The following is a 22,897-nucleotide window of genomic DNA, read 5'->3' on the forward strand; positions in this document are numbered from 1 at the left end:
CCCCGGAACTCATCCCCCTGCAGTCACTAAGGTGCTTAGAGTTTCCGGTCTCTAACTGGGTGCAGAATACCTCCACCCCATCCCCTCGTGATGGTCAGAGGACAACTTGCACAAGTCTGGTCTCTTTCACCAAGCTGATCCCCGGGATAGAACTCAGATTGTCAAGTTTGGCGGCAAGCGCCTTCTGCGCTGCCTTTCATGGACGTGAAATCGGAGCGCGCACATAGCTTCTTAGCTTCTCTAAAAATACGGAATGGGCACAAGGAAAAGATGAGGCTCGAACCTTCGTTGCGATATATATATATCCTGCATTTTTTTCCACTATTGAGTCAGATACCTGTTGCTCTAGGAACCGAAATTTTTGCTCTGTGTTTCTGCGGGACACTCTGGCACTGTACACACGTCGTTTCCCTTAGATCAGCCAATAGGAATCAAGGTCTATAGAGAGAGGGCGGGACCTCCTAATAGGTGATCCAATTGTAGTTGAGAGTCGTACCGCCAGTCACGCCGCAAAGGGGCAGAACTTCTAGAACTTAAAGCGGTGCAAGTGTGTCGGCCAAGGTGCTTGCAAATTGGAAATCCATGTGGCGTGGGCTGAGCGCCCTGGCGACCCAGGCGGCGTGGGCGCCCCTCAGGTGAGTAGCACGGACCCACTGTCACGGCCGGAGGCGCTGCTTTAGGCCCCGGGTTTGCCCCTGAAGTTGCAGACCCCGTTCCTCCATCCAGAGCTGCTTCCATGCCCATCGCCTGGCCGCGGCTCGCACAGCTTTGGCATCCACGGGCGAACATCCCTCCATCCTGGTTCAGCCAGAGGCTCGGCGTTCTGCATGCACTTACTCGTTTTCTCCGATCTCCAGGCTGTGCGCACGCTGCAGCACCGGTGCAGAATCCTTGGTCCCCAGGAGCACCATCTTCGCGCTCAGCTCCGGCCAGGGACGCTGCGCCATCGCAGTGATCCGCACCAGCGGCCCAGCTAGCGGACTCGCGCTCCGCAGCCTCACGGCGCTCCGCGAGCCGCCTCCCGCCCGCAAAGCCTGCCTGCGCCTTCTTCGCCACCCGTGCTCCGGGGAGCCACTGGACCGCTCCCTCATCCTCTGGTTCCCAGGTGAGGGGCCGGATCCAGGAGCCCACTGCGCTCGTGTCCGGGTCTCAGTCCCCTCCGGGAGTCAGCCCGGGTCGTGCCCATCGCCTGACTGCTTTTTTCCATACAAGGCCCCCACAGTTTCACGGGTGAGGATTGCGTGGAGTTGCACGTACATGGAGGTCCTGCGGTGGTTAGCGGCGTCCTGCAGGCATTGGGTGAGGCTCTGTTGAGTGACACTGTGCCTGGGAAGACTAAGAGGTCTTGGGTATAGACATTGTCATTTGGGAGAAGATATGTAACATACTAACCCAGACCTTCTACATGATTCAGCCAGTAAAGGCAACTGTTGCCAAATGTGAACCCGAGTGGTGAAAGATGAGAATTGATTCCTGCAGGCTGTCTTCAGCCATCTTGGTTACACACACACACACACACATACGGAGAGAGAGAGAGAGAGAGAGATACTGTAGCATGGGGAGGACAGCTCAGGCTCCAGTCAGTGCACGTTTGGAGCAAGGCCTAAGTCCTTTTCAGGGAGTTGATGAGTGGTTGGTGCGATGGCGTCCAACCAGACTGTCTGAGATTCCTGGGTGGTGGGCACAGGGAGGTCTTGCCTTTCTGGGAAGAAATGTGTGACATGTTGGATTTGCCACAGGAAGCTGGTGATGGCCAGACTCTATCGGTCTGGGGCCTGTGTGTGTGATCAGCTTCGATGGGGAGGTGGGAAGGGGCAGCTGCAGGTGACCTCAGCAGTTTGCTGGCCTGGGTTCTGAGAGAGATATCTGTATTCCCCAGATGGGGTGCCCAGGTCACACCCAGTAACTGACCCATTAGGGTCCTGCCCAGAGGATCAGCCTCCTGGGATCCCTTACAGGACCAGGGGTCCCTATAGCAGCTGTGCCACCTGAAAACCGGGCAGCGGTTGGGTTGTTGCTCTGCTGACTGCCACCTGCCATTGGGTGGGGAATCCAGGAGCTTAGCCTGTGACACTTTCCCTCAGGTAGTGTTCCAGGTCTGAGGCCAGCGGAGGCCGGGGAGTTCACCAGGAGGGCATTTGCCAACGGCAAGCTGAGTCTGCCTGAAGTGGAGGGACTGGCAGATCTGATCCATGCAGAAACCGAGGCCCAGCGCCGACAGGCCCTGAGGCAGCTGGATGGGGAACTGAGCCAGCTGTGCCAGGGCTGGGCGAAGGCCCTCACCAAGGCAAGCCCCGCCTGTTCGCCCATCTTTAAGATTTATACTCTATTGTTTATTTTGTGTTTATGAGTGCTCTATTTGCATGCACAGATGCATCCTGGCGCCCTCTGCCTGCCAGAAGAGGGTCTGCATGTCAGATCCCAGTACAGATGGTTGTGAGCAACTATGTGGTTGCTGGGAATTGAACTCAGACTTCGGGAAGAGCAGCCAGTGCTCTTAACAGCCAAGCCATCTCTCCGGCTCCATCCACGCATTCTTTAGTGAAAGCTCTAGGCCTGTGGGAAGCCAGTCTGGTCGTGTGGTCAAGCTGGAGCTAACACTGAGAGAGCACTGTGACATCTCCCTCCTCCCCAGGCTCTGGCCCATGTGGAGGCTTACATCGACTTCGGAGAGGATGATAATTTGGAAGAGGGTGTGCTGGAACAGGGTATGTCTGTCTTTGGGGGAGGTGAGGCTGGCATCTCAGCCCCCTGAGACCTTGCTGATTGCGCCCCCTTGCCTGCCTTCTCCCTCTCACAGCCGACAGAGATGTGCGAGGCGTGGAGGCGGCGCTGGGTTCCCACCTGCGAGATGCTAGGCGTGGACAGAGGCTCCGCTCCGGGGCAAACGTTGTGGTCACTGGTCCACCCAATGCGGGCAAGAGCAGTCTGGTGAATCTGCTCAGTATGTGAGATTCAGGAAGGGACGGGATGGGCTTCTTCTGGGCAGGGGTGCAGCATCCTGGGGGCACTGGCCGCCTCGGGCCTGGCCACGAGAATGGCAGACAGTGTCTCCTAAAGTGGGGCTTTCCCTCCACGCTGTGGCCCTTCATCACACTGTCCCTACCATTCAGGCCAGAAGCCAGTGTCCATCGTATCCTCAGAGCCGGGGACCACCCGAGACGTGCTCGAGACTCCCGTGGACCTGGCTGGGTTCCCTGTCTTGCTGAGCGACACCGCGGGGCTTCGAGAAGGCGTGGGCGCTGTCGAGCAGGAGGGTGTGCGCAGGGCCCACCAGAGGTAGGTGGAAGGCGGAGAGTATGGCGACCTTTTTTTCTCCCGGCGAGTCAATTTCATTATTCCCGAATCGGAAGGTTTTGAGGGCCCTCAAAGTTGGGGACTGGGAGGCTTTGTAATTTGATTGAGAAGCAAGTTTGGCCTGTGTCCCTTAATCCTCTCCGCTCCCCAGCTCCCCAGGTCTTGTTTTGTCACCCCTCAGGCCAGCTCACAACCTGTCCCTCAGGCTGCTTCCCTTGGCCACGCCCCCAGGGTTCAGGGCGGGTCTTCACTGAAGCCATGCCCCGCCCCTTTAGCAAAGTCCCCCCCCCCTGTGCGGGCTCTACCCCACCTCATCCTGCTAAAGTCCTGGCCAGACCATGGCCCCTGTGCCTGCCCTGGCTTTTGCTCTGGGCCGTGCCTTACAGTGGCTGTTCCTCCCTCGTTGAGTCGCCCCTCTGAGCGGCACCCACAGTGCCTTCCCAGGATCCTCCATGGCGATGCTTCATGGTCCTTCCTCCATAGGCTGGAGCAGGCCGACATCATCCTGGGGGTGCTGGACGCCTCCGACCTGGCCTCCGCCTCCAGCCGCAGCTTCCTGGACACTGTGGTGGCCCCACTGGTAGCACAAAGCCACAACAGTGGTGGGCAGCGCCTCCTACTGCTGCTCAACAAGTCTGATCTGCTGTCTGCTAATGCCCCGGCCTGCGACACAGCCCTGCCTCCTCACCTGCTCATGTCCTGCCACAGCGGAGCTGGGATGGACCACCTCCTGCAGGCCCTGAAGACTGAGCTGGCTGTGGTGTGAGTCCCCTTCCCCCACCCGCGGCTTCATCAACCCAAGTTCAGAACGGCTGGCTTTGGGCTCAGGCCTGTCCCTCAGCCTCAGTTTCTTTCTCTCTCTGCAAAAAGGTTTCCATGGGAGGCCTTTTTCAAAACATGGCTGCACAGGCTAAGGGATACAACCAGGTCTTGTCTTTGGCAGGTGTGGGGACCCAACCACCGGACCACCGCTCTTGACCCGGGCTAGGCACCAGTACCACCTCCAGGGCTGCCTGGATGCCCTGGGCCACTACCAGCTGGCCACAGACCTGGCTCTAGCGGCCGAGGCCCTGCGCCAGGCTCGGAGACAACTAAACCACCTCACAGGTGGAGGGGGAACCGAGGAGATCCTGGATCTCATCTTCCAGGACTTCTGTGTGGGCAAGTGAAGTCCAGAGCCTGGGACTCAGCCTCAGAGCGCCCACAAAGTCGTTATCCATGATGGCAGACCGAACGGAGGGTAGGAGAGCACTGGGGGTCTGCAGCCTTCCACGGCAAGGAGAGAGAGGCCAGGGATCCAAGTTGGAGCCTCGCCTGATGTCAGGATTAAGGCCCGCATCACCTTGCCAAGTGTCTGTAAGATGTAGTGCTGGAGGTGAAACCTGTGTGTGTTGTGTGCTGAGCCACACCCTCTGCCCATGGGGGGTGGAGGGGGATTCTGGGCAGAGGCTCCACCCCTGAGCCACACCCTCTGCCCCTTACTGGCTGGTTCTAGTCAGGGGTTCCACCCCTAAGCCACCCCCCCTAGCTTCGTATTTTTTTTTGTTTTAATTACCAAAGGAGAATGAAGAGTTCGAGTAATCCAGAAATGACCCAGAAATATGTGTTCACAAGGATCAGTCAGCCTTACCTTCCGGAACTTTGCTGATGCATTTTCATTTATGGCGTAGTTTGCCAATTAAACACATTTATTTATTTTTCCTTCTATAGTAGTTGTTTTGCTGTGACAGTTTTATCCAAGTATCTGCTGTGCTCTGATCATGCCCTCCCCACATCTCGCTTGTTCAGTCCCCACTCTCCTACTCCCCTTCCTTTTCTTAAATCATCCTGTCTGAGATTTTTCTGACTGGTAGCTACACAGTTAAAGAAAATATCCTCTGTGCCCTCCCCCAGGACTTTCACTGCCTGTTAATCTTCAGAGGCACAAGGCCCCGCCCCCCACCTGGCCAGAGTGTGAGTCCCGGGGCTCCGCCCTCCCCCCCCCCGCCCCCATCTGGCCAGGGTGTGAGTCCCGGGGCTCCGCCCCCGACCTGGACAGGGTGTGAGTCCTGGGTCTCTGTCCCCCCCACACCATCTGGCCAGAGTGTGAGTCCCGGGGCTCCGCCCCCGACCTGGCCAGGGTGTGAGGGCCACAGCTGCGGCTCTGCAGCGCCAGGACCCCGCCATGCCCTGATATCACCGGGTCCTCAGGCTCTTACGGCCAGCAGCGTTTCCACAGTGTCCCCGTGGCTGGGGGTGGCATTGCCCTGTTTACTGCTGAGCACCTGAGTGTTTTTACCCCACCCTCACCCCACACACACGGTCACTGCCACTCAATGGGAGTGGGACTAGCATGAGGCCAGGCTGTGCCACCCTGGGGGGTCCGCAGCACACACGGGGGTCAGAGGACAACTTGCAGGGGTCGTCTTCTACAATGGCAGTGTGGGTCTCAGGGGTCGGACTCGGGCCGTCAGGGCTGACAGCAAGAGTGTTCGTTATTTTTAAATGTGTGTGTGTGTGTGTGTGTGTGTGTGTGGTGTGGGAGCAGAGGGCAGGCAGAATCCACTGGAGCTGGAGTTCTAGCCCATGGTGCTGGGAACCAAACTCAAGTCCTCTTGCAGCAAATGATTCTTTCTATCTGCAGAGACATCTTGCTGGCCCCTTATCAGATTTTTTATTTATTTATTTATTGGTTTCTTTCCCCCCCCCATAACACCTTATCAGATATTTGTATTTTATTTGTATTTATTTTTAGTTTTTGTGATAAGGTTTTTACTCTGTAGATGGCACTGGCCTCAGACTCCCAGGCATCCGCGCCCCCTCTGCTTTGTCGCTGCTAAGGCTCTGAGTGGCCTCGCCTAACGGCTTCTGGCTTTGGGCTTCAGCAGTCAGGTGTACCCCACATTCAGCCTTGCGGAGAGCCTTCTGTCCCAGGCAACACTGAAGGGTGCTGGGGTCACTTGGGTCTTGTCCTCCTGAGAGCAAGGCACGACGGGACATGACTGCGCGGAGCCCTGACATTGCCTGGGACTTGACTGTAAGCCGTCGGAGATGCTGCTGGCCTGGTGCAGCCGCGACCCGCCAGCAGAGGGCGAGCGTTCCTAGTGTGACTCCACTGTCCTCAGGCCAAGCGCGTCCTGATGGATGAGGTGTCCGCCTGCCTGTCACCCCAGCACCCGCTCCAAGCCAGGCTGGGTTATAAAGCGAGATCCTGTCTTGAAGAATAGGGGAAGGGTCTCGAGCTCCCAGGAGGGGCCATGGCGCCTCGGGCTGGGCGGGGCCGCCCTTCTGGGCAGCTCGCCCGCTGCAGGCCGCCTGCCTCGGGGCTGGCACACATGCACGGAGGCCTTGGCCGCAGTCCCTTTTTTCCAAGAAGGGTGAGGAGTTTGTGGGAAGCGACGGGGGGTATTTATAGAGAACGCAGGAAATCCCCAAAGAGTCAGGGCCTCACCCAGCGGAGGCGGTCGGACCCTGCACTTGGCCCCCTTCCGCCCGGAGCCCTGCCTGGGGCCTGGGAGCTGAGATGAGGCTGGGGGCCCAAGGGACCAAAAGACCTAGGAGTCCAGAAAAGCTGCCTGGGGGAGCGGTCTGGGCAGACAAAACTGACCTAAGCCGCCCCTGGCCCATGGTGTGTGTGTGTGTGTGTGTGTGTGTGAGATGCTGTCACATGGGTGTGGAGATCCTAGTGGACATATGGGCAGGAAGAGGACACAGGTCAGATCTCAATTCTGTGTCCAGCGTTCAGCATCCTCCCGTCTCCCCACGGTGCTGGGGTTACAGGTGCACGGCCATTTCCCGCGTTCCTCCTGTGTGAGCAGCAAGTATTCTCCCCCGTGGAGCTAGGCAAGGAAGAGCATAAGCCACGCGTGTTAGTGCCCCTGCAATCCCAGCATTGTGGCGGCAGAGGCAGGAGGATCTCTGTGTTGGAGGCCAGCCTGGGCTACACTGTGAGACTCTCGCCTCAAAACGAAACAAATGAAGCGAATCAGCCTTGTTTACCTAAGTCCTCTCCTGATGCTGAGAGCCGCCGGGGCTGAAAGGGTCTGTAAGCTGCCAAAGGGGCTGAGCGACCAGGCGTGGTCTGCAGGGCAGGGCGACGGGAGCGTGGAGAATGTCTGAGGAGCGGCAGAGGGCTGCTTCAGACTCTGTGACAGAGACGGCTGTGCCAGCAGAGGCCCCTCCTGAGGGTCCTCTGGCTGGGGCAGGCTTTTGCTTTCAGCAATGTAGGCCCCTCTGCCTGAACACATCACACTCATGATCACAGCTATAGCTGATTGTCAGAGGTGGGTTCTTACTGTGCAGCCCAGGCTGGCCTGGAACTCTTGGGTTTAAGCAATCCTCCTGCCTCCCAGTCATGTGAGCTGAGGGTATAGATTTGGAACGCGGTGTCTGGGACGAGAAAACAAAGGCTGAGTTTGGGCGTGATCTGCACCCAGGCCTGTGGCTGTCAGACCTTCAGTCGGGCGCTCAGGTCACTGGGCCGGCTTCATCCCAGAGCTCGGGGCCAGGGATGGCCCCAGTTCCTTGGGGCCTTTATTCCAGCCATCTGGGCAGCCTCCCAGGCTGACCCCTGGTGGCCCGGTTGGCCAGGCTCCAGCGGAGTGTTTCCTGCAGTGACAGGCTCTGGCCCATATTTCCGGATCCAGGAAATATCGCCGCTTTGTCCCTGAGGCTGAGCGTGGCACAGCCGGCTGCGTGATTCACCCCCAGCTCCTGCCAGGCCAGCTCTGGAGGGAGAAGCCTTCATGTTTGTCTGGTTTTCCCTCAATGGCTCCAGCTTGCTGCTGGGATTCAAGGACAGCTGGGCTGGGGGTTAGAGGGCTGTCCTTGCCCTTCAAGCCCCTGCCTCAGCCTCCCCGCCAGGGACAGGCTTGCTTCACCACGCTGGGCCTCATTCTGTTGCGTATCGTTTCTGCAAGGGCTACTTTTGAGGAGCTGCTCCTACCAATATGTTTGTACCAGAAGGAGGTAGGATAGCTTTTAATTTTTATTTAGTCCTGAGAGTTGAAACAGGGTCTCCTGTAGCCCAGGCTGGCCTTGAAGTCCTAATCCTCCTGCGTCAGCCTCTTCAGGGCTGGAACACCACACCCAGTAGTGTGTGTGCTGGAGATGGAGTTAAGGGTGTCATTCATGCTACACAAGCACAGGGTAGGGCTGAGAGGGGCCTGCCGCCACAACTGCCATCTATTCATTGAAAGGCTCTGTGTTACCTGGATGAAGACACCACCTGCATGTCTGCTGCTGCTGCCCCTGGAGTTCGGGAGAGGGCATCAGATCCCCTGCATGGAGGTGTAAGTTGCCATGTTAGTGCTGGGAACCATGGCCAGGTCCTCTCTGAGAGCAGTCAGGGCCTAACCTGCCGGCCTGTCTCCCCAGTCCCCACTGATAAGTCAGCACAGCCCTCAGGAGGCTGGGGTAACAGGATCAAGAGTTCAAAGCCAACCTGGCATACACAGTGTGACTTTATTTACAGACAAATAAAAACATAAATAGAAACCAGCCAGGGGGCAGTGGTAAGTGCCTTACACGCCTTTAATTGGGAGGCCGAGGCTGGCGGATTTCTGAGTTCAAGGCCAACCTGGTCTACAGAGTGAGTTCTAGGATGGCCAGGGGTACAGAGGGAAACCCTGGATCAAAAAACAAACAAACAAACACAAATACAAGCCAGTCTTCAAAGGACTTTATGATATTTATTATGTGCCAATAATATCTTTAAGGGCTGCAAGCAGGACTGAGGGAGGGACCCGTCCCTCCAGGGCTCTGAGGTCCACACGGGACTCTCATCTGCGGTGGAGGCCTTCCGTGTGAGGAGGGAACGTGCAGACTCTGGAAAAGGCTTGACAACCTAATGAACATCCTGGGGGAGTGGGGCTAGAACCCTTCAGGGGAGGCCTGGAAACTCTCAAGGAGGATCTGGAAACCCCAGGGGCCTTTAAGAGGGAGGCTGGAAACTCTCAAGGGAGCTAAGGAAGGCTGGGCTTCCTGTTCTCACCTCCTGGGTCAGGAACAGAGTGAGAGGAAGCCGGAGGAGGTGCGGAGGGTGGCAGCTGAGCTGTGGGTGCAGGTGGGGTGCCATCCGGGTCACTGATGTGATGTCACCTCACAGCTGTGTGTGCCTTAAATCCAGTGTCCGGGGGAAGGTGGGGTGCAGGGGACGGTGAAGCGGTGCCAGCGGAGGGGTGACGGTGGAGGATGCTGGCGGGCACAGTGGGTCCAGCACTGCGGGCATCTGGCTGCTCCTGTCCACAGGTGGGCGATTCTGGTGCCCGGCGCTGCAGCAGCTGCTGGGTCCTCAGCCACTGGAGAAGGAAGAGCAGAAAGATTAGCGATCACCAAAGGCTGAGGAGCCCAGGGGCTGCTCTGCAGCAGGCGCATGGCAGGCTCTGCTGTCTGCTTAGGCCTAGCCTGACTCCCACAACCCGAGGCAAGGCGGGGCTGGGCCTCCGCGTTAGACCCAAGCTCCAGGAGCGCCTAACGGTTTGTCTCTGCCACACAGCCTAAGAGACTGAGACTCAGGGAGGCCCCGCACCGTCCTAGGGATTTGAGACCTGGGTCTCCATATCCAGTGCAGGCTGGCTTCAAATTCAGCCTCCTGCCTCAGCTCCCTCTGCACAGCGATTGATTCTGGTTTCTCTTTTAACCCCTCACTTGGAGAACTGTTTGAATGAGCCTACCCCACGCTCTCCATGTCTGCCCTAAGGACCAACCAAGTCCACAGCTTGGAAAGCTGACACCAAGGTCTCATCCCTCCTGTTGTCCCCACCTAAGTGCCAACAATTCCAAGAGGCCTCGGCCCCACCCCCCAGCATCCTTCGGACTGGAATGCCCCCCACCCCCCACCCCCCACCCGGGCCTGGCAGAGGAGCTCCTGTGGGGTCAGAAGTGTTGCTGAGGCATTTCCTGGTGGGGGTGGGGGGTCTGCAGCCAAGTCTGACTTCCTCTCCCCCTCCCTTCCTTCCCCAGCCCTTCCCTGGGGCCCCTAGGCCCTCCTTCTGGCTGGCTCCCCTCCCTGACTGCCTGGTGACCTCTGTTCTTGCCCAGGTCACTTCTCCTGAATCAACCAGAGTGAACCGGCTGTAAATCTCCACATAGGCCAAGCCCCGTGCTGCCCACAGCCTTCTGGACCCCCGAAGTCGTCCACAGCCATGAGGTAACTACCTCCTCACCCACCCCCCACTGGTCACCGGTTCCAAGGTACACTTCCCAGAGTCCCCATGCTCCTCTCGAGGCCCTTCCCTTAGTGAGCGTGTCCTGGCACCCATGGAAGATTCCAGTAGAGTCTTCCCACAATGTCAGAAAGTAAGATAAGAAAATCACGGGCCAGCGAGAGGGCAGCTTGGGTGGAGGGGCTGGCAAGTTTGCCGATCTGAATTTGTCCCAGACCCACATGGCGGAAGGAGAGAACCAACAACAAACTGTCCTCCGACCGGCACAACATGTGCCGTGACGTGGGCACATACACATTATCGTAAAAAATAATTGTGAAGAAAGTTACAAACACATCTGCCCGCTTCTCTATCATCAGGTGCTTGGCTGGTAGCTGGGGGCTTTCACCCATCTCCCTTTGTTTGTTTTTGAGACAAGGACTCTCTGTATAACCAGGGCTAGCCTTGAACTCACTCTACAGACCAGTGTCGTCTCAGACTCACAGATACCCGCCTGCCTCAGCCTCCTGGGTACTGAGATGACAGGCACGGGTTATCACCCTGGTCCACATAAGTCTGAGTATCAGGCCACTCCAGAGGGGGTATCTCAAGCAAGGGCTACTGGGAACAGAGGCTGAGGGGCCTTGTGGGGCCCTGGGCCATTTCCCGATGGAGGCTCTGAGGCGCCAGACCTCAGCCTGCTGCTACCGTCTGGCTCAGCTGGGTTCATGGGGTCCCCTCAACCCCTGCCCCCACCCCAGACTGTCCCTTGGCCTGTACCACTCTACCTCTGGTTCCTCGGGGCTGTGAGACCTAAGTTAAATATCAGGACTTACAATGGCAGAGGAGGCAGGAGGGTTAGGAGTTCAATGCCAGCCTCAGCTACATGGGGAATCTGAGAGCAGCCTGGGCTACATAATACCGTTTCTCAAAAACAAAACAAAACAAAACAAAACAAAAACACAAGAAAAAAAATTCCTGCCAGACACCTAAAGGTGGTGGTCCACACCTTTAATCCTAAGACTTGGGAGGCAAAGGCAGACAGATCTCTGAGGCCAGCCTGGTCTACAGAAGGAGTTCCAGGACAGCCAGGGCTACTCAGTGGGACCCTGTCTCTGAATCAGCCACTCAACATGTGAAACCCCTCTGGTACAGAAAATTGTCTAGAATAAGCACAACAGCAGGCTGATCTCAGTTAAAGGACGCATTGTGGTCTGGAGAGCTGGCTCAGTGGTTAGGAGCTCATGCTGCTCTTCCTGAGAACCTGGGTTCAATTCCCAGCACCCACACCAGGTAACTTCACAACGGCCCGGAACCCCAGCTCCGGAGGACCTGACCTCTGTGGGCATTCATGTACATGTGCCCTCATGCACATAATTAAAATAAAACAATATCAATAAAGGCAGCAGCTGATGAGATGACCCAGCAGGTGAAGGGTCGTCCGCGGAGCCTGTTGACCTGAGTCCAATCCCAAGACCCACAGGGCAGAAGGCGACCAGAGACTCCTACAAGGTCTCCTGGGGCACCTCTGCTCTCACAGGAACATACAAATAAACCGGATAGGCTTTTTAAATAAAAAGAAGGAAGAACAATTGTTTTGATTACTGCAACTGCATGTGGATTTCCTTACCACCTCTGACTCCTGTCAGCAGTGCAAACAGACAAGGAGATGGCGCAGTGGGAAAAGCAGTCACCGGGCAAGTCTGACAACCTGAACTTCCTCGGGTTCCATTAAAAAAGACAGGTACTGTCCCGGCAAGGGGCGCACAATCCCAGCATGCGGGAGGCAGAGCAAGAGGACCTCTGTGAGTTTGAGGCCGGCCTGGGCTTGCCTCAAAGAGACAAAATAGAAACAAAAATAAAAATGACGGGGGCTGGAGAGATGGCTCGATGGTTAAGAGCACTGACTGTACTTCCAGAGGTCCTGAGTTCAATTCCCAGCAACCACATGGTGGCTCACAACCATCTTTAATGAGATCTGATGCTCTCTTCTGGTGTGTCTGAAGACAGCTACAGCATACTCACATAAATAAAAATAAATCTTTAAAAAAAAATGACAACAAAAATCTGGGTGTGCTCACACCATCAGCTGTGACCGCAGTGTCTGGAGGAGGCTGTGGCTGGGGCCCTAGGAGCTGCAGGTTCGGGAAGAGATGTGGTTTCAAGGGCATTAGCTGGACACTGACAGAAGGCACAGTGTCCTGGCTTCCACAGACAGCGGCACGCACAAAGGGATTTTGGATGTTGAAATTTCTTTTTAAAAGTTGGTTGTGAGTGAGGGATGTGGATCCTGAAAAGGCCACTTCCTGTAGCCAGGCAGGACTCGCAGGGGAGGAATAAGGAGCCCAAGCCTTCGACCCACCCTACAGGCAAGCACCAGTCCCTGATACTACTAATGATGCTGTTAGGCTTGCAGACAGGAGCCTGGCATAACTGTCCTCTGAGAGGGTCCACTAGCAGCCAATGGAGACAGATGCAAAGACCCACAGCCAAACATTGGCTAGAGCTTGGGGAGTCTTATGGAAGAGTTGTGGGAAGATTGAGGGACCCAAAGAACACAGGGACTCCACAGCAAGACCAACAGAGTCTACTAACTTGGACCCTTGGGGCTTTCAAAGTCTGAACCACCAACCAAAGAACATACACGGGCTGGACTTAGGCCTCCCTGCACATATGTAGCAGATGTGCAGCTTGGTCTTCATGCAAGTCCCAAAAACAACTGGAGCAGGGGCTGTCCTTGAGACTGTTGCCTGCCTGCCTGCTGCCTGCCTGCCTGCCTGCTGCCTGCCTGCTGCCTGCTGCCTGCCTGCTGCCTGCTGCCTGCCTGCTGCCTGCCTGCCTGCTGCCTGCCTGCCTGCTGCCTGCCTGCTGCCTGTTTGCCTACCTGCTACCTACCTGCTGCCTGCCTGCCTGCCTGCTGCCTGCTTGCCTACCTGCTGCCTGCTTGCCTGCCTGCTGCCTGCCGCCTGCCTGCCTGCCTGCTGCCTGCCTGCGGATCCTGCGCCCCTAAAAGGACAGCTTTGTCTGGCCTCAGTGGGAGAGAGAGGACGCCTACCTGGCATTGGGAGGTAGGTTGACCCTCAAAAGAGAAGGGGAGGAGGAGTGGGGCGAGGACTTGTGTGAGGTACTGGGTGGAGAGGAAGGATTGGTATGGATTTGTAAAGGGAATAAATAAATACATTTAATAATAATAATAATAATAATAATAATAATAATTTGTGGCCACACTTTTAGTCCCAGCACTGGGGAGTCAAAAGGCAGGTGGATCTCTGAGTTTGAGACCAGCCTGGTTTACAAGGTAAGATCGTGTCTGAAAACAAAGAAACTCTTTAACTAAATGACACTAAAATTGGACATAGAGATGGGGGGTCAACCCAGACTCACTTTCTTCTTTTGGTTTTTCTTTTTTGTTTTTTTCTTTTTCTTTTTTTTTTTTTTGTTTTGTTTTTTTTCGAGACAGGGTTTCTCTGTGTAGCCCTGGCTGTCCTCAAACTCAGGTTCTCCTGCCTCTGTTTCTCAAGTGCTGGGATTAAAGTCAGCACCACCCCCACCCCACTACCCAAGACCTTCAAGGTTGAAGAAGAAAGGTTGACATTGAAATCATTAAGGTTGGATAGCCACACATTGTCTTGAAACTACACAGAGAGCTGGTGAGAATGGTTAAGAGCACCGACTGCTCTTCCAGAGGTCAGGAGTTCAAATCCCAGCAACCACATGATGGCTCACAACCATCCGTAATGAGAAACAAATTAAGAAAGAAAGAAGAAAGAAAGAAAGAAAGAAAGAAAGAAAGAAAGAGCACAGACCCAGGCTGGAGCTGTGCACCTGGGTCGGCAGTGTGCAGAGGAGGAGGAGGAGGAGGTGGAGGAGGAGGAGCGGGAAGGCTCAGCACGGCCCTGGAGTCTGGACAGTGAGGAAGAGAAGGCCAGGGCCCAGCCATGGGGAGGGCCCTTCCGGGCCCTAACGGCTGACAGGAGGGCCAGACCGAAGTGGGCATTGTCCCTCAGCATGGCGCCACTCAAGCTAAACAATGACAAAAGCTTCCCCAGTTCCCAAGGGAGCCTGGACAGTCCTGGGTGCGTGACTCTGGCTGGTTCTCGGTCTTCTCCTCTGAAAAGCAGGGATCAGAACAGAAACTTCCCAGCCAAAGGGGGGAGGGGGAGGAGGGAGGAGGGGCCATCAAGGAGCCCGGGGCTAGCCTCATCTCCACTTGTCTTTTTGAATGTTTTCTTTGCTTACTCCCATCTTCCTTTCTTTATTTAAAAAAAAAAAATACAGTCTTCACAGTGTAGTTTGATCCTCTGCCTGGGTCTTCTGAGTGCTAGGCTCACAAGTCTAGGACTCCAAGACTGACTCCTCACTGCCCTCCCTACCTTTGCACACTGCCCTACCTTTGCGCACTGCCCTACCTTTGCACACTGCCCTACCTTTGCGCACTGCCCTACCTTTGCACACTGCCCTACCTTTGCACACTGCCCTACCTTTGCAGGATGGTTTGGAGCTGGAGGCCAGCCCCAAGCTACATAAATCAGACCCAGTCTCAAAAACAAGTCTCTCCATAGGGCTGGAGAAACAGCGCAGCAGACAGCCTGCTGCGCTTGCCCAGGACCTGACTGCAGGCAGGGGCAGGGGACACTTGCAGCCGCCTCCGCCCCTCTGGGCCCCAGGCCCCAGCTGCCCATGTGCCAGAGCCCTTGTGCCTGCATGCACACTCGAGAAAGAGCAGACATGGCGGTGTGCACCAGTAGGACACACTGAAGAGGGGGAGTCAGAGAACTGACTTTGAAGCCAGCCTGGGTTATATTTTGGGGCACAGTATGGTGTCACATACCCTTAAGTTAATCCTAACACTTGGGAGACAAAGGTAGGCCAGTCTCTATGAGTTCTAGGCTAGCCTGGGCTACATAACAAATTCCAAGTGAGGCAAGACTAGAGTGAGACCCTGTGTCAAACAATAAATATTTTAAAAAGTGGCTGTATGTGACAGACACAGATCTGGTGACCAGGAGATAGTGGGGGAGAGTTGAAGTCTAGGTCTTGAGACCCAAAGAGATTTGTTTAAAATCACAAAGACTGTGGCTGCAGAGACAGCTTAGTAGTTAAGGATATTAACTGTTCTTTCAGAGGACCTGAGCTCAATTCCCAGCAACCATGTGGTGGCTCAGAACCATCTGCAATGACATCGGATGCCCTCTTCTGGTGTGCAGGCAGACTTGCAGACAAGGTGTCCTTATACATAAAGTTCCAGAAACCGCTCTGACCTTTGGAACCTAAACTGCTAACAAAAATTAGATTCCTAGGTAGTCCTGGATGGCCTTGAACCGTCAATCCCCTTGCCTCAGCTTCCTGAGTGCTGAGTTGTGCCCTAGTCACCCAGGTGATGTGACCTGAATCAGAGTGGCCGGGGCTCTGCAGAAGCAGTAGCTGAGTCACCTTCCGTGTGACGCACACTCCAGTGTCCCCAGCTGATAAACTCTGTGGGGTGAGTGGGCACCGGGCCAGGACCTAACCAAGTGCCAGACGCCCTGGCTGCTCTCTTTGGCTGTGGACCTCGCTTTATTTACCTGCCATTCTGGCGGCCTTTACCCTAGACAGCCCCTTTTCTTCCCTTTGGCTTTTCGAGACAGGGTGTCTCCGTGGTGTAGCCCCGGCTGTCTTTGAATCGCAGAGATCCTCCTGCCTCTGTGTCCCGAGTGCTAGGCATGCGGCGCCACGCTTGGCTAGCTGCCTTCTGTTTGACACAGGGCCTCACACTGGGCTCAGGCTTCCTGCCTTGGCCTCCAGAGCATGCCACCGCCCCGGCTGTCTAACACCTCCTTATCACGTGTGCAGGGCACCTATGCATGGCTGGGGTACGGAGGTGGCAGATAACTGGAGTTATCTTCCACCATGTGAGGGCTGCGGCTGCGGCTGCGGCTGCGGCTGTAGCGGCCTCCTTTACTTCCTGAGCCTTCTCCCCAGTCCAGCTTCCATTCTGTAGAAGTAAGCGGCGAGGCTTCGGGAGGTAAAGCCAGCTGTGGGGCAGCAGGGCCTGGGTTCTACCCCAGAACCCTGGCAAAGAGCTGAGTGTGCTGGGTGGGGCATGCCCCTGCAGTGCTGGGACACAGCTCTCTGGAGCTCTTGCTGGCTGGCCAGCCTGGTCTACCTGGTGAGCTCCAGGTCAGAGAACAACCCTGGACCAAAAAACGGTGGCTGTTTATGGTGGTAGGTTACGAATCTCAGCACTCAGGGCCAGATCTCTGAGTTCCAGGCCAGTCTGACCAACATATAGAGACCCAGTCTTAAACAACCAAACCCATGGTGGACGGGCGGGCAGGACAACGCGACGAGCAAAGTGCTAGTCACCAGGCCTGGGATCTGAGTTCAGTCCCCAGGACCGACATGGTGGAAAGTTGTTCTCTGACCTCCACACAAGTGCCCCAGTACCTGTTTGTCCACATTCAGTAAGTTAGTAGGGAAAGCACAAGATCACAGTGGATCGCTACTGAGGAAATGTAGCCGGGGTTGGCCCCTTCACACACACATTGGGACACAGGCTATGAGACTCAGCGTGCGGTTGGTCAGATGTCCTTCTCAGTCTCTGCATCTTTGTGTGTGCTGTCCCAGCTGTCCCTTCCCTGTGGCTGCCTCCTCTCCACCCTACAGCTCACCTCCCTCTAAAGCCGCAAGTGCGTGCGTGCGTGCGTGCGTTACCTGCTTGAAGTAGGGTCGCCTGCTATGTCCGAGTGTACAGCAGGTGCCTCATTATGGAGGCATCAAGTGTGACCTCTGTCTCCCTCCACCCTGAACCCCAACCTGGCTTCTTTTATCTGTAGTTCTGGAATCCACAGCCTCACCTGGGTGGGACAGCCGGGTTGACTACAGGGGGCCTCTGGGAATCCAGGATCTTTTTCTTGAATTCCTCCAGGCTAGCGGGATCTATAGAAAATAAGTGAGGGATCATGTTGAACAGCTGTGGAGAAGAGGGCCGGGGCGTGGAACCAGGCGTCCGGACTCCAGACCCCTCTGGCCGTCACTCACCAATAGGTGGAGGGTTGGGGGGCGGGCCTGGGACTCTCGGCGGGACGGCTGGCAGCGACTGTGGGAAGAACAGGAACGGAGTTTGAGGGGCTGCTCTCTGCCTTTCCCTGCGAAAGTCTAAGCTACCTCGTTGGGTGGGGTTTTGCTGATGATGATTTTAATCACCTCCAACCACCACATGTCCTCCTAGTTCTTCATTGGCCTCAATCCCCTTCCAAACCTCGTTCCCACCATCCCTGCTAAGAGCGAAGCCCGCCCGGCCCAGCTTCCCCTCCTCCATGGCATCCTCTGGCCTAAGTTCCCACCCACCACCAGGCTGACCTCCCCAGGACCCCCCAGGGCTCCAGCGGCGGACAAGACCCACCTTGGCCTTGACGCAGGTGTCCAGCGCGCTGATGCGCACGTCCACCTCGGTGCGCAGTAGCTCCAGTTCGCGCTTCCGCGCCTCCAGCTCGCGCCCCAGGCTGTCCCGCTGCGCGCGCAGCGCCGCCTTCTCCTCCAGAGCCAGCTGCGTCTGGCGCGCGCACTCCGCCCGCAGCTGGGTCTCGCGCGCCTGCGCCTCGGTCCCGGCGCGCGTCCGCGCCTCCTGCGCGCCCTGGGCCGCGCGCTCCAGCTCCAGCTTCTGGCGCCGCAGCTCTCCGTTCTCACGGGTCACGCGCTCAATGCCCGCGCGCAGCCCGCGCGCCAGCTCTTCGATCTTGGTGCTCATGATCCCGGGCAGGCTCTCGCACGTCCGGCGGAGGTTCGCGAACTCCGGCACCAGCGGGTAGTGGTAGCCCAGGTTGTCCAGGCTACGGTAGATCAGCGAGTCTCGCCACACGTTCAGCATGTCCGCCTGGAGTTTCTCCTGGTCCAGTGGGAGGCACAGGGACTGCACCTTGCGCAGCTGCTCCTCGGTCACCTGCTGCTCCTGCTGCTGCCGGTCGCGCGTTTTGCCACAGGCCTCCAGCTGCTCTTCCGCCTGCCGCTTTCCTGCCAGTAGGCTCTCCTTGTCCTTGGAGCACACTGCCTTCTCCTTGGCTACCTCCATCTCCAGTGTCTTAACTTTCTCACCCAGCTTGAAGAGCAAGGCTAGGGGCGGGGGCAGTCGGGGGTGAGCCCAGGCTGGCCCCTGAGCTGCATGGTGTCCTTCCATCCCAGCTGTGTGCGCCTGTCTTCCCTCCCTTCCCCGGCTCTGCGCGCCCACCCCCGACCCCCGGCCGCCCGCCCCACCAGGACCCGCATTCACCTTCGCAGGTCTTGTTGACCTCCTTCAGCTGTTCCTGGCACTGTTTCTCACTCAGGATGATAGCGGCGATGAACTGATTATAGTTTTTGTAGGTGATCTGCAGGTGGACATGTGACACGGCTCAGCACCCATCTCCACGGCTGCAAACACAGTGGCCTCCAAAAGGGCCCTTCAAGAGTTTCACCAGAGCTGGGCCTGAAGCCCCGTTGGTAGAGTGTTAGTAGCTCAATTTGTTAGATGATTGGAGCCTGAGATGCACAACGCCCTGGGTTCAGTCCCCAGCCCACAATAAACAAGGTATGGCGGCTCTTACCTGTAACTTCTGCACTCAGTAGTGAGGTGCCTACCATGAGTTAGAGGCTAGCCTGGGCTACAGAGGAAGACGTTGTCTTCCTTTGTTTTGGATGGATTTCTATAATCCTAGCTGGTCTGGAACGCTCTGTGTAGACCAAGCTGGCCTCTAACACACAGACTTTGCCAGCAGCCTCAACCTCTCAAGTGCTGGGGGCTAACGGTGCGCGCGTGCGTGCGCGCATGCGCGCGCACCACCACAATGAGCAAGATCCTCTCTTAAACAAACGCAGAGGCTCGCGCTGGGGCGCACTTGCTAGAGCGCTTGCGGCTCAGTTAGTACAGCGGTTGTAGCTCTCGAGCGCCTGCCAAGCAAACACAAGGCCAGGTTTCGGGCCTCCCAGCACAGAAGCAAGCTGTGGGCGTGCCTGTTGTTTCAGACAGGACACCGTAAACCAAGGTCATTCTGGGCTACATAGCAAAAGGTTATCTCTAAACAAAACGCAAAGAAGAGGCACAAAGCAGGGAGAGGAAGTGAGAAGAAAGACCCCGCCCTGTCCTCATGCTGTGGGGGACGGGAGAGACAGGACAAAAGCCACAACGTGTATGCAGCAGAGCACCTGTCCACCGTGGGAAAGCCAGCCTGCCAAGGAGCCCCAGTGCCCTGAGTCACATGGTCATGTAGCCCAGGCTAGGATGTCACATTGGAACAAAGTTCACACTTAGCTGTATGTAAATTTGGTGACTCGGAATTAAAACCTTGAAGTCCTGGCCCTGTGTTCCCCAGTGAGAAAGCCTGGGAACCCGAGTGGGTGTGACATGTTGGCAATGACCCTACCGACCTGGGGCCCTACAAGAGGCCCGGCAGGAGGAGCCTGGGATTCTTGCCTGACAGCAGGGGTGCTGTCCCTGTCAGGCTAGTCTGAGGGAGGAGCACAGTCCTGTCCGAGTGTCTGAGGGAGAAGGCTGGGTCTGTGGTGATGGTCTGAGAGAGGATTCCACCTCTGCCCTCAGGCGGCTTAGCACCCTGTCCTCTCCAGGGGAATCCTTGCTTCACCCCTAGTTTGGCGCCTGCCAGCATCCTTGCTGTGGGTCAGAAGCTGCCTCAGCCTCTTTCTTGTTCTCCCTGTGACAGTGCGGGGCTGTCTTGGATGAGCACAGTCAGAGGAGTGTGATATCTGTGCTGGAGCTGTGTGGGGACAGCTGTTTCCGGGATCTCAGCTCTGTGGCTATCCCAGGTCGCAGTGAGCCCTGCCTTGAGGAAATCTAGGCCTCTGGGGGCCCGTCTGGATGAGAGTAGGTCCTTCCTACCACACAGTATCCAAAGACAAGTCTCCCAAGCCCCTCTTTCCCCTTCTCTCTCTTCCCCCGCTCCTCTTCTTCCCTCTCTCTTTCTTTCTCTGACGATGTCTATGTACCCCAGGCTAACCTTGAAGCAGCTCCTGCTGCCTCAGCTCACACGTGTTAGGGTGATGTGCAAGGCCCACCATGCTCGCTAAGAGGACCAGAGCACAGGGCTTCCCCACGCCGGCCGGGCGGGGCAGGGGCTGAGCTGTGAGCTGCCCCCAAGCTCTGTCTGTCCTTGTCACATGGAGGGAGTCTAGCCTTCTGAGTCTGTTTACCGTCTCTGGGAAGCTACCTTGAGCAGGCAGGCACAGGGACAGCAGGCCCTGATGACAGCAGGACGGGGTGAATGCCGGGACGCCCAGCTAAACGCCGACTGCAGGCAGACAACGCTAGGCTCTGCACGTGATCCCACCCTGCATTCACCCAGAGAGGGCCACTCCGGGCAGCCCAGCCATGAAATTATGAATTTCTGGTTTATCCCAAGAGAGATTCTTTCAATTGAAGGATCAGAGACCCCAGCATAGTCCCAGCACTTGGGAGGCAGAGGCAGGAAGATTTCTGTGAGTTCCAGGACAGCCAGAGCTATAATGAGACGGTGCCTCAAAAAACAGATAAGATTAATTGTTAATTAATTGAGCGATCAGGCCCACGAGGCAGCTCAGTGGGTGGAGGCACTTGCTGCTGAGGCTGACAGCTTGAGTCAAGTCGTCCCCAGCATGGAAGGTTGCCTCTGACCTCCACACAGGCCACAGCTTGTGGGTAACACATGCATGTGTAATAAATACATTCAACTTTAAAAACCAAGCCACCAGCAGCAAACTCTTTCTTGCTGGGTGATGTCTGCCCTGGAGAAATCACATTGTCACGAGATCCTCACCAGCCACATGGGGTGACACACACCTGTCCGTGACTTTAAAACCACCCTGGGTTATAGAGTCATACTCTGCTGGTGTTGGGGGAACAGGGAGAGAGAAAGGCTGTAGCTTAGGGGTGTGGCGTGTACCACACACACCAGGCTTGACCACTGGCCCTCACCCCAGAGTCCCGGAGGTGAAAACAGGAGGGTCAGGAGCCCAAGGCCATCCTTGGCTACACAGAGAGTTCTAGACCAGCCTGAACTACATGAGGTCATGCTCTAAATAAATAAAGGTGGGGACGGGGGCTATGGGAGGGATCCAGGCCTGGACGCGCTCGCTCGGGGCTGCAGCCCAGGGCGCACAGGCTGCCTCTTACCACTTCGCCTTGGCACTGTCGGAAGCTGGCGTTGATGCGCTCCACCTCGCGCCGCGTGGTCAGCAGCTGCTGCATGACCGTTTCCCTGACCAGCAGGCTGATGTTCAGCTGTTTGCTGAGGTTAGCCCGTACGGAAGTTAGCATCACCACCTGGCTGTACAGGTTGTCCGCACGGATCTCCGTGTCCCGCAGGCTAGACTCGGTGGTGGCGTGCACATTGCCGTAGATCATGAAGAGGACCAGGCCCAGGATGATGAGAAACTGGATGAGCGACACGAAGAGGAAGAAATAGCGCAGGTAGTAGCAGCAGCCGCGCTCCTCGCCGCCCGCGCGGGCGTACGGGCTGCGGTCCATGGAGAGCCCCATTGCGCAGCGTCGGTCCGTAGGGCACACTGTCCCGCCCTGTCTCCCTGGCCAGCTCTGGACCGCGCCAGGCAGGGGGGAGTGTTTATATGACTTCTCTTAATGCTTCCTCTGCCCGGCTCCTTCCTGGCCAGAAGGAAATGGGGGCTGTGGGTTATCACAACACTCCCACCCAGGCTGTTGAGGAACTGACTAGCGGGCTGAGCAGCTGTGATAGGTGGGGGGCGGGGCACTCGCGGGGTGACTGAACTGGCTTCCCCAGCCTGGCCGGGCCTCAGTTTCCACCACCGCCATACTCTAACCCCACACCCCCCGCTCTAGGTTGGCCAGACAGTGCCCTCTGTGCCAGGGACGTGTTATTCCACAGTCCGGTGGCTAGGCAAGTTGTGTGAAAGAGGAAAATAGCGCACAAGTGTGACAAGAGACTGACCCTGTGGCCCAGGCTGTTACAGCAGGCTGGGTTCCAACGTCCCCAGGGCAGTGAGGAACCACTGACAATGTCCCACAAAACACACTAGTCACGGGGGGGGGGGTGGACAGCTCCCAGCAGCTGTCGAGTTTGGGGTCCAAGGCAAAGGATTGTGGGTGTAAGTTTTCCACCAAGGAGCTCCAGGGAGTTTTCCAGGATGGACCACAGTGCACATAAGGACTACAGAGACCGCGCAACCTCTCTCAATTATTTCACAAGCACACAAAGGTATCTATCCCCTACCCTCCACCAGCACTTGCCCTGGGATTAGGGTGTGACTTAGCACTAGAGCCCCTGCCTAGACTCCTCCCAAACTACAAAAAAATCCGTGCGGTATGCAGTAGGAAAGGAGAGTCTTGGAGCAGTGATACAGGAGAGAGGCCTCCGAATTCTGGCAAGGGCTGCCGAAGAAATCTGCCTCAGTTTCCCACCCCCCCATAACAAAAGTGTGCTTATGTCCCTGGCCTGCGGTGATTTCAGGGTCCCAGGAACTGGCAGTGAGCCTTGTTGATAGGTGGGGTCCCA

At 56.7% G+C, this 22,897-nt stretch overlaps 2 protein-coding genes and 1 long non-coding RNA gene across 6 annotated transcripts; 2 read left to right on the forward strand and 1 right to left on the reverse strand.

The window, feature by feature from the left end:
* Gtpbp3 (GTP binding protein 3, mitochondrial) lies at positions 1 to 5,009 on the forward strand. 4 transcript variants are annotated; one of them, XM_052162903.1, is made up of 9 exons: positions 1 to 635; positions 858 to 1,105; positions 1,213 to 1,299; positions 2,085 to 2,287; positions 2,636 to 2,708; positions 2,801 to 2,944; positions 3,114 to 3,279; positions 3,781 to 4,059; positions 4,241 to 5,009. In XM_052162903.1, the coding sequence occupies exons 1-9, from the start codon at positions 583 to 585 to the stop codon at positions 4,464 to 4,466; spliced, it is 1,479 nt and encodes a 492-aa protein (XP_052018863.1). In that variant the 5' UTR covers positions 1 to 582; the 3' UTR covers positions 4,467 to 5,009. The 4 variants fall into 4 exon arrangements, with proteins under 4 accessions (XP_052018863.1, XP_052018864.1, XP_052018865.1 ...); XM_052162904.1 differs by lacking the exon at positions 1,213 to 1,299; XM_052162905.1 differs by lacking the exon at positions 2,085 to 2,287 and having other exon boundaries at positions 858 to 1,299.
* A 2,814-nt stretch (positions 5,010 to 7,823) lies between these two features.
* LOC127668445 (uncharacterized) lies at positions 7,824 to 12,441 on the forward strand. Its single transcript, XR_007974108.1, has 3 exons — positions 7,824 to 8,244; positions 8,475 to 8,567; positions 10,318 to 12,441. It is a non-coding gene; the product is annotated as an uncharacterized LOC127668445 (long non-coding RNA).
* Plvap (plasmalemma vesicle associated protein) lies at positions 8,947 to 22,038 on the reverse strand. Its single transcript, XM_052162083.1, has 6 exons — positions 21,541 to 22,038; positions 18,670 to 18,766; positions 17,806 to 18,512; positions 17,442 to 17,499; positions 17,258 to 17,339; positions 8,947 to 9,575 (listed from the first exon to the last, which is right to left on the reverse strand). Exons 1-6 carry the CDS (start codon positions 21,904 to 21,906, stop codon positions 9,569 to 9,571), a joined length of 1,317 nt encoding a protein of 438 aa, XP_052018043.1. The 5' UTR covers positions 21,907 to 22,038; the 3' UTR covers positions 8,947 to 9,568.
* Positions 22,039 to 22,897: the final 859 nt, after the last annotated feature.

The sequence above is a fragment of the Apodemus sylvaticus genome, chromosome 18 (assembly GCF_947179515.1).
Source record: "Apodemus sylvaticus chromosome 18, mApoSyl1.1, whole genome shotgun sequence".
Taxonomy (NCBI): domain Eukaryota; kingdom Metazoa; phylum Chordata; class Mammalia; order Rodentia; family Muridae; genus Apodemus; species Apodemus sylvaticus.

What these genes read in the sequence shown, in the direction of transcription:
- Gtpbp3 (XM_052162903.1), top strand. Translation starts at nt 583, where the DNA reads ATGTGGCGTGGGCTGAGCGCCCTGGCGACCCAGGCGGCGTGGGCGCCC. An exon ending in GCGGCGTGGGCGCCCCTCAG is followed by an intron (nt 636 to 857) that starts GTGAGTAGCACG and finishes TCCGATCTCCAG; the next exon opens with GCTGTGCGCACGCTGCAGCA. An exon ending in GGGCGAAGGCCCTCACCAAG is followed by an intron (nt 2,288 to 2,635) that starts GCAAGCCCCGCC and finishes CCTCCTCCCCAG; the next exon opens with GCTCTGGCCCATGTGGAGGC.
- Plvap (XM_052162083.1), bottom strand. Translation starts at nt 21,906, where the DNA reads ATGGGGCTCTCCATGGACCGCAGCCCGTACGCCCGCGCGGGCGGCGAG. An exon ending in GGTCAACAAGACCTGCGAAG is followed by an intron (nt 18,513 to 18,669) that starts GTGAATGCGGGT and finishes CCCCGCCCCTAG; the next exon opens with CCTTGCTCTTCAAGCTGGGT. An exon ending in ACACCTGCGTCAAGGCCAAG is followed by an intron (nt 17,500 to 17,805) that starts GTGGGTCTTGTC and finishes TTCTTCCCACAG; the next exon opens with TCGCTGCCAGCCGTCCCGCC.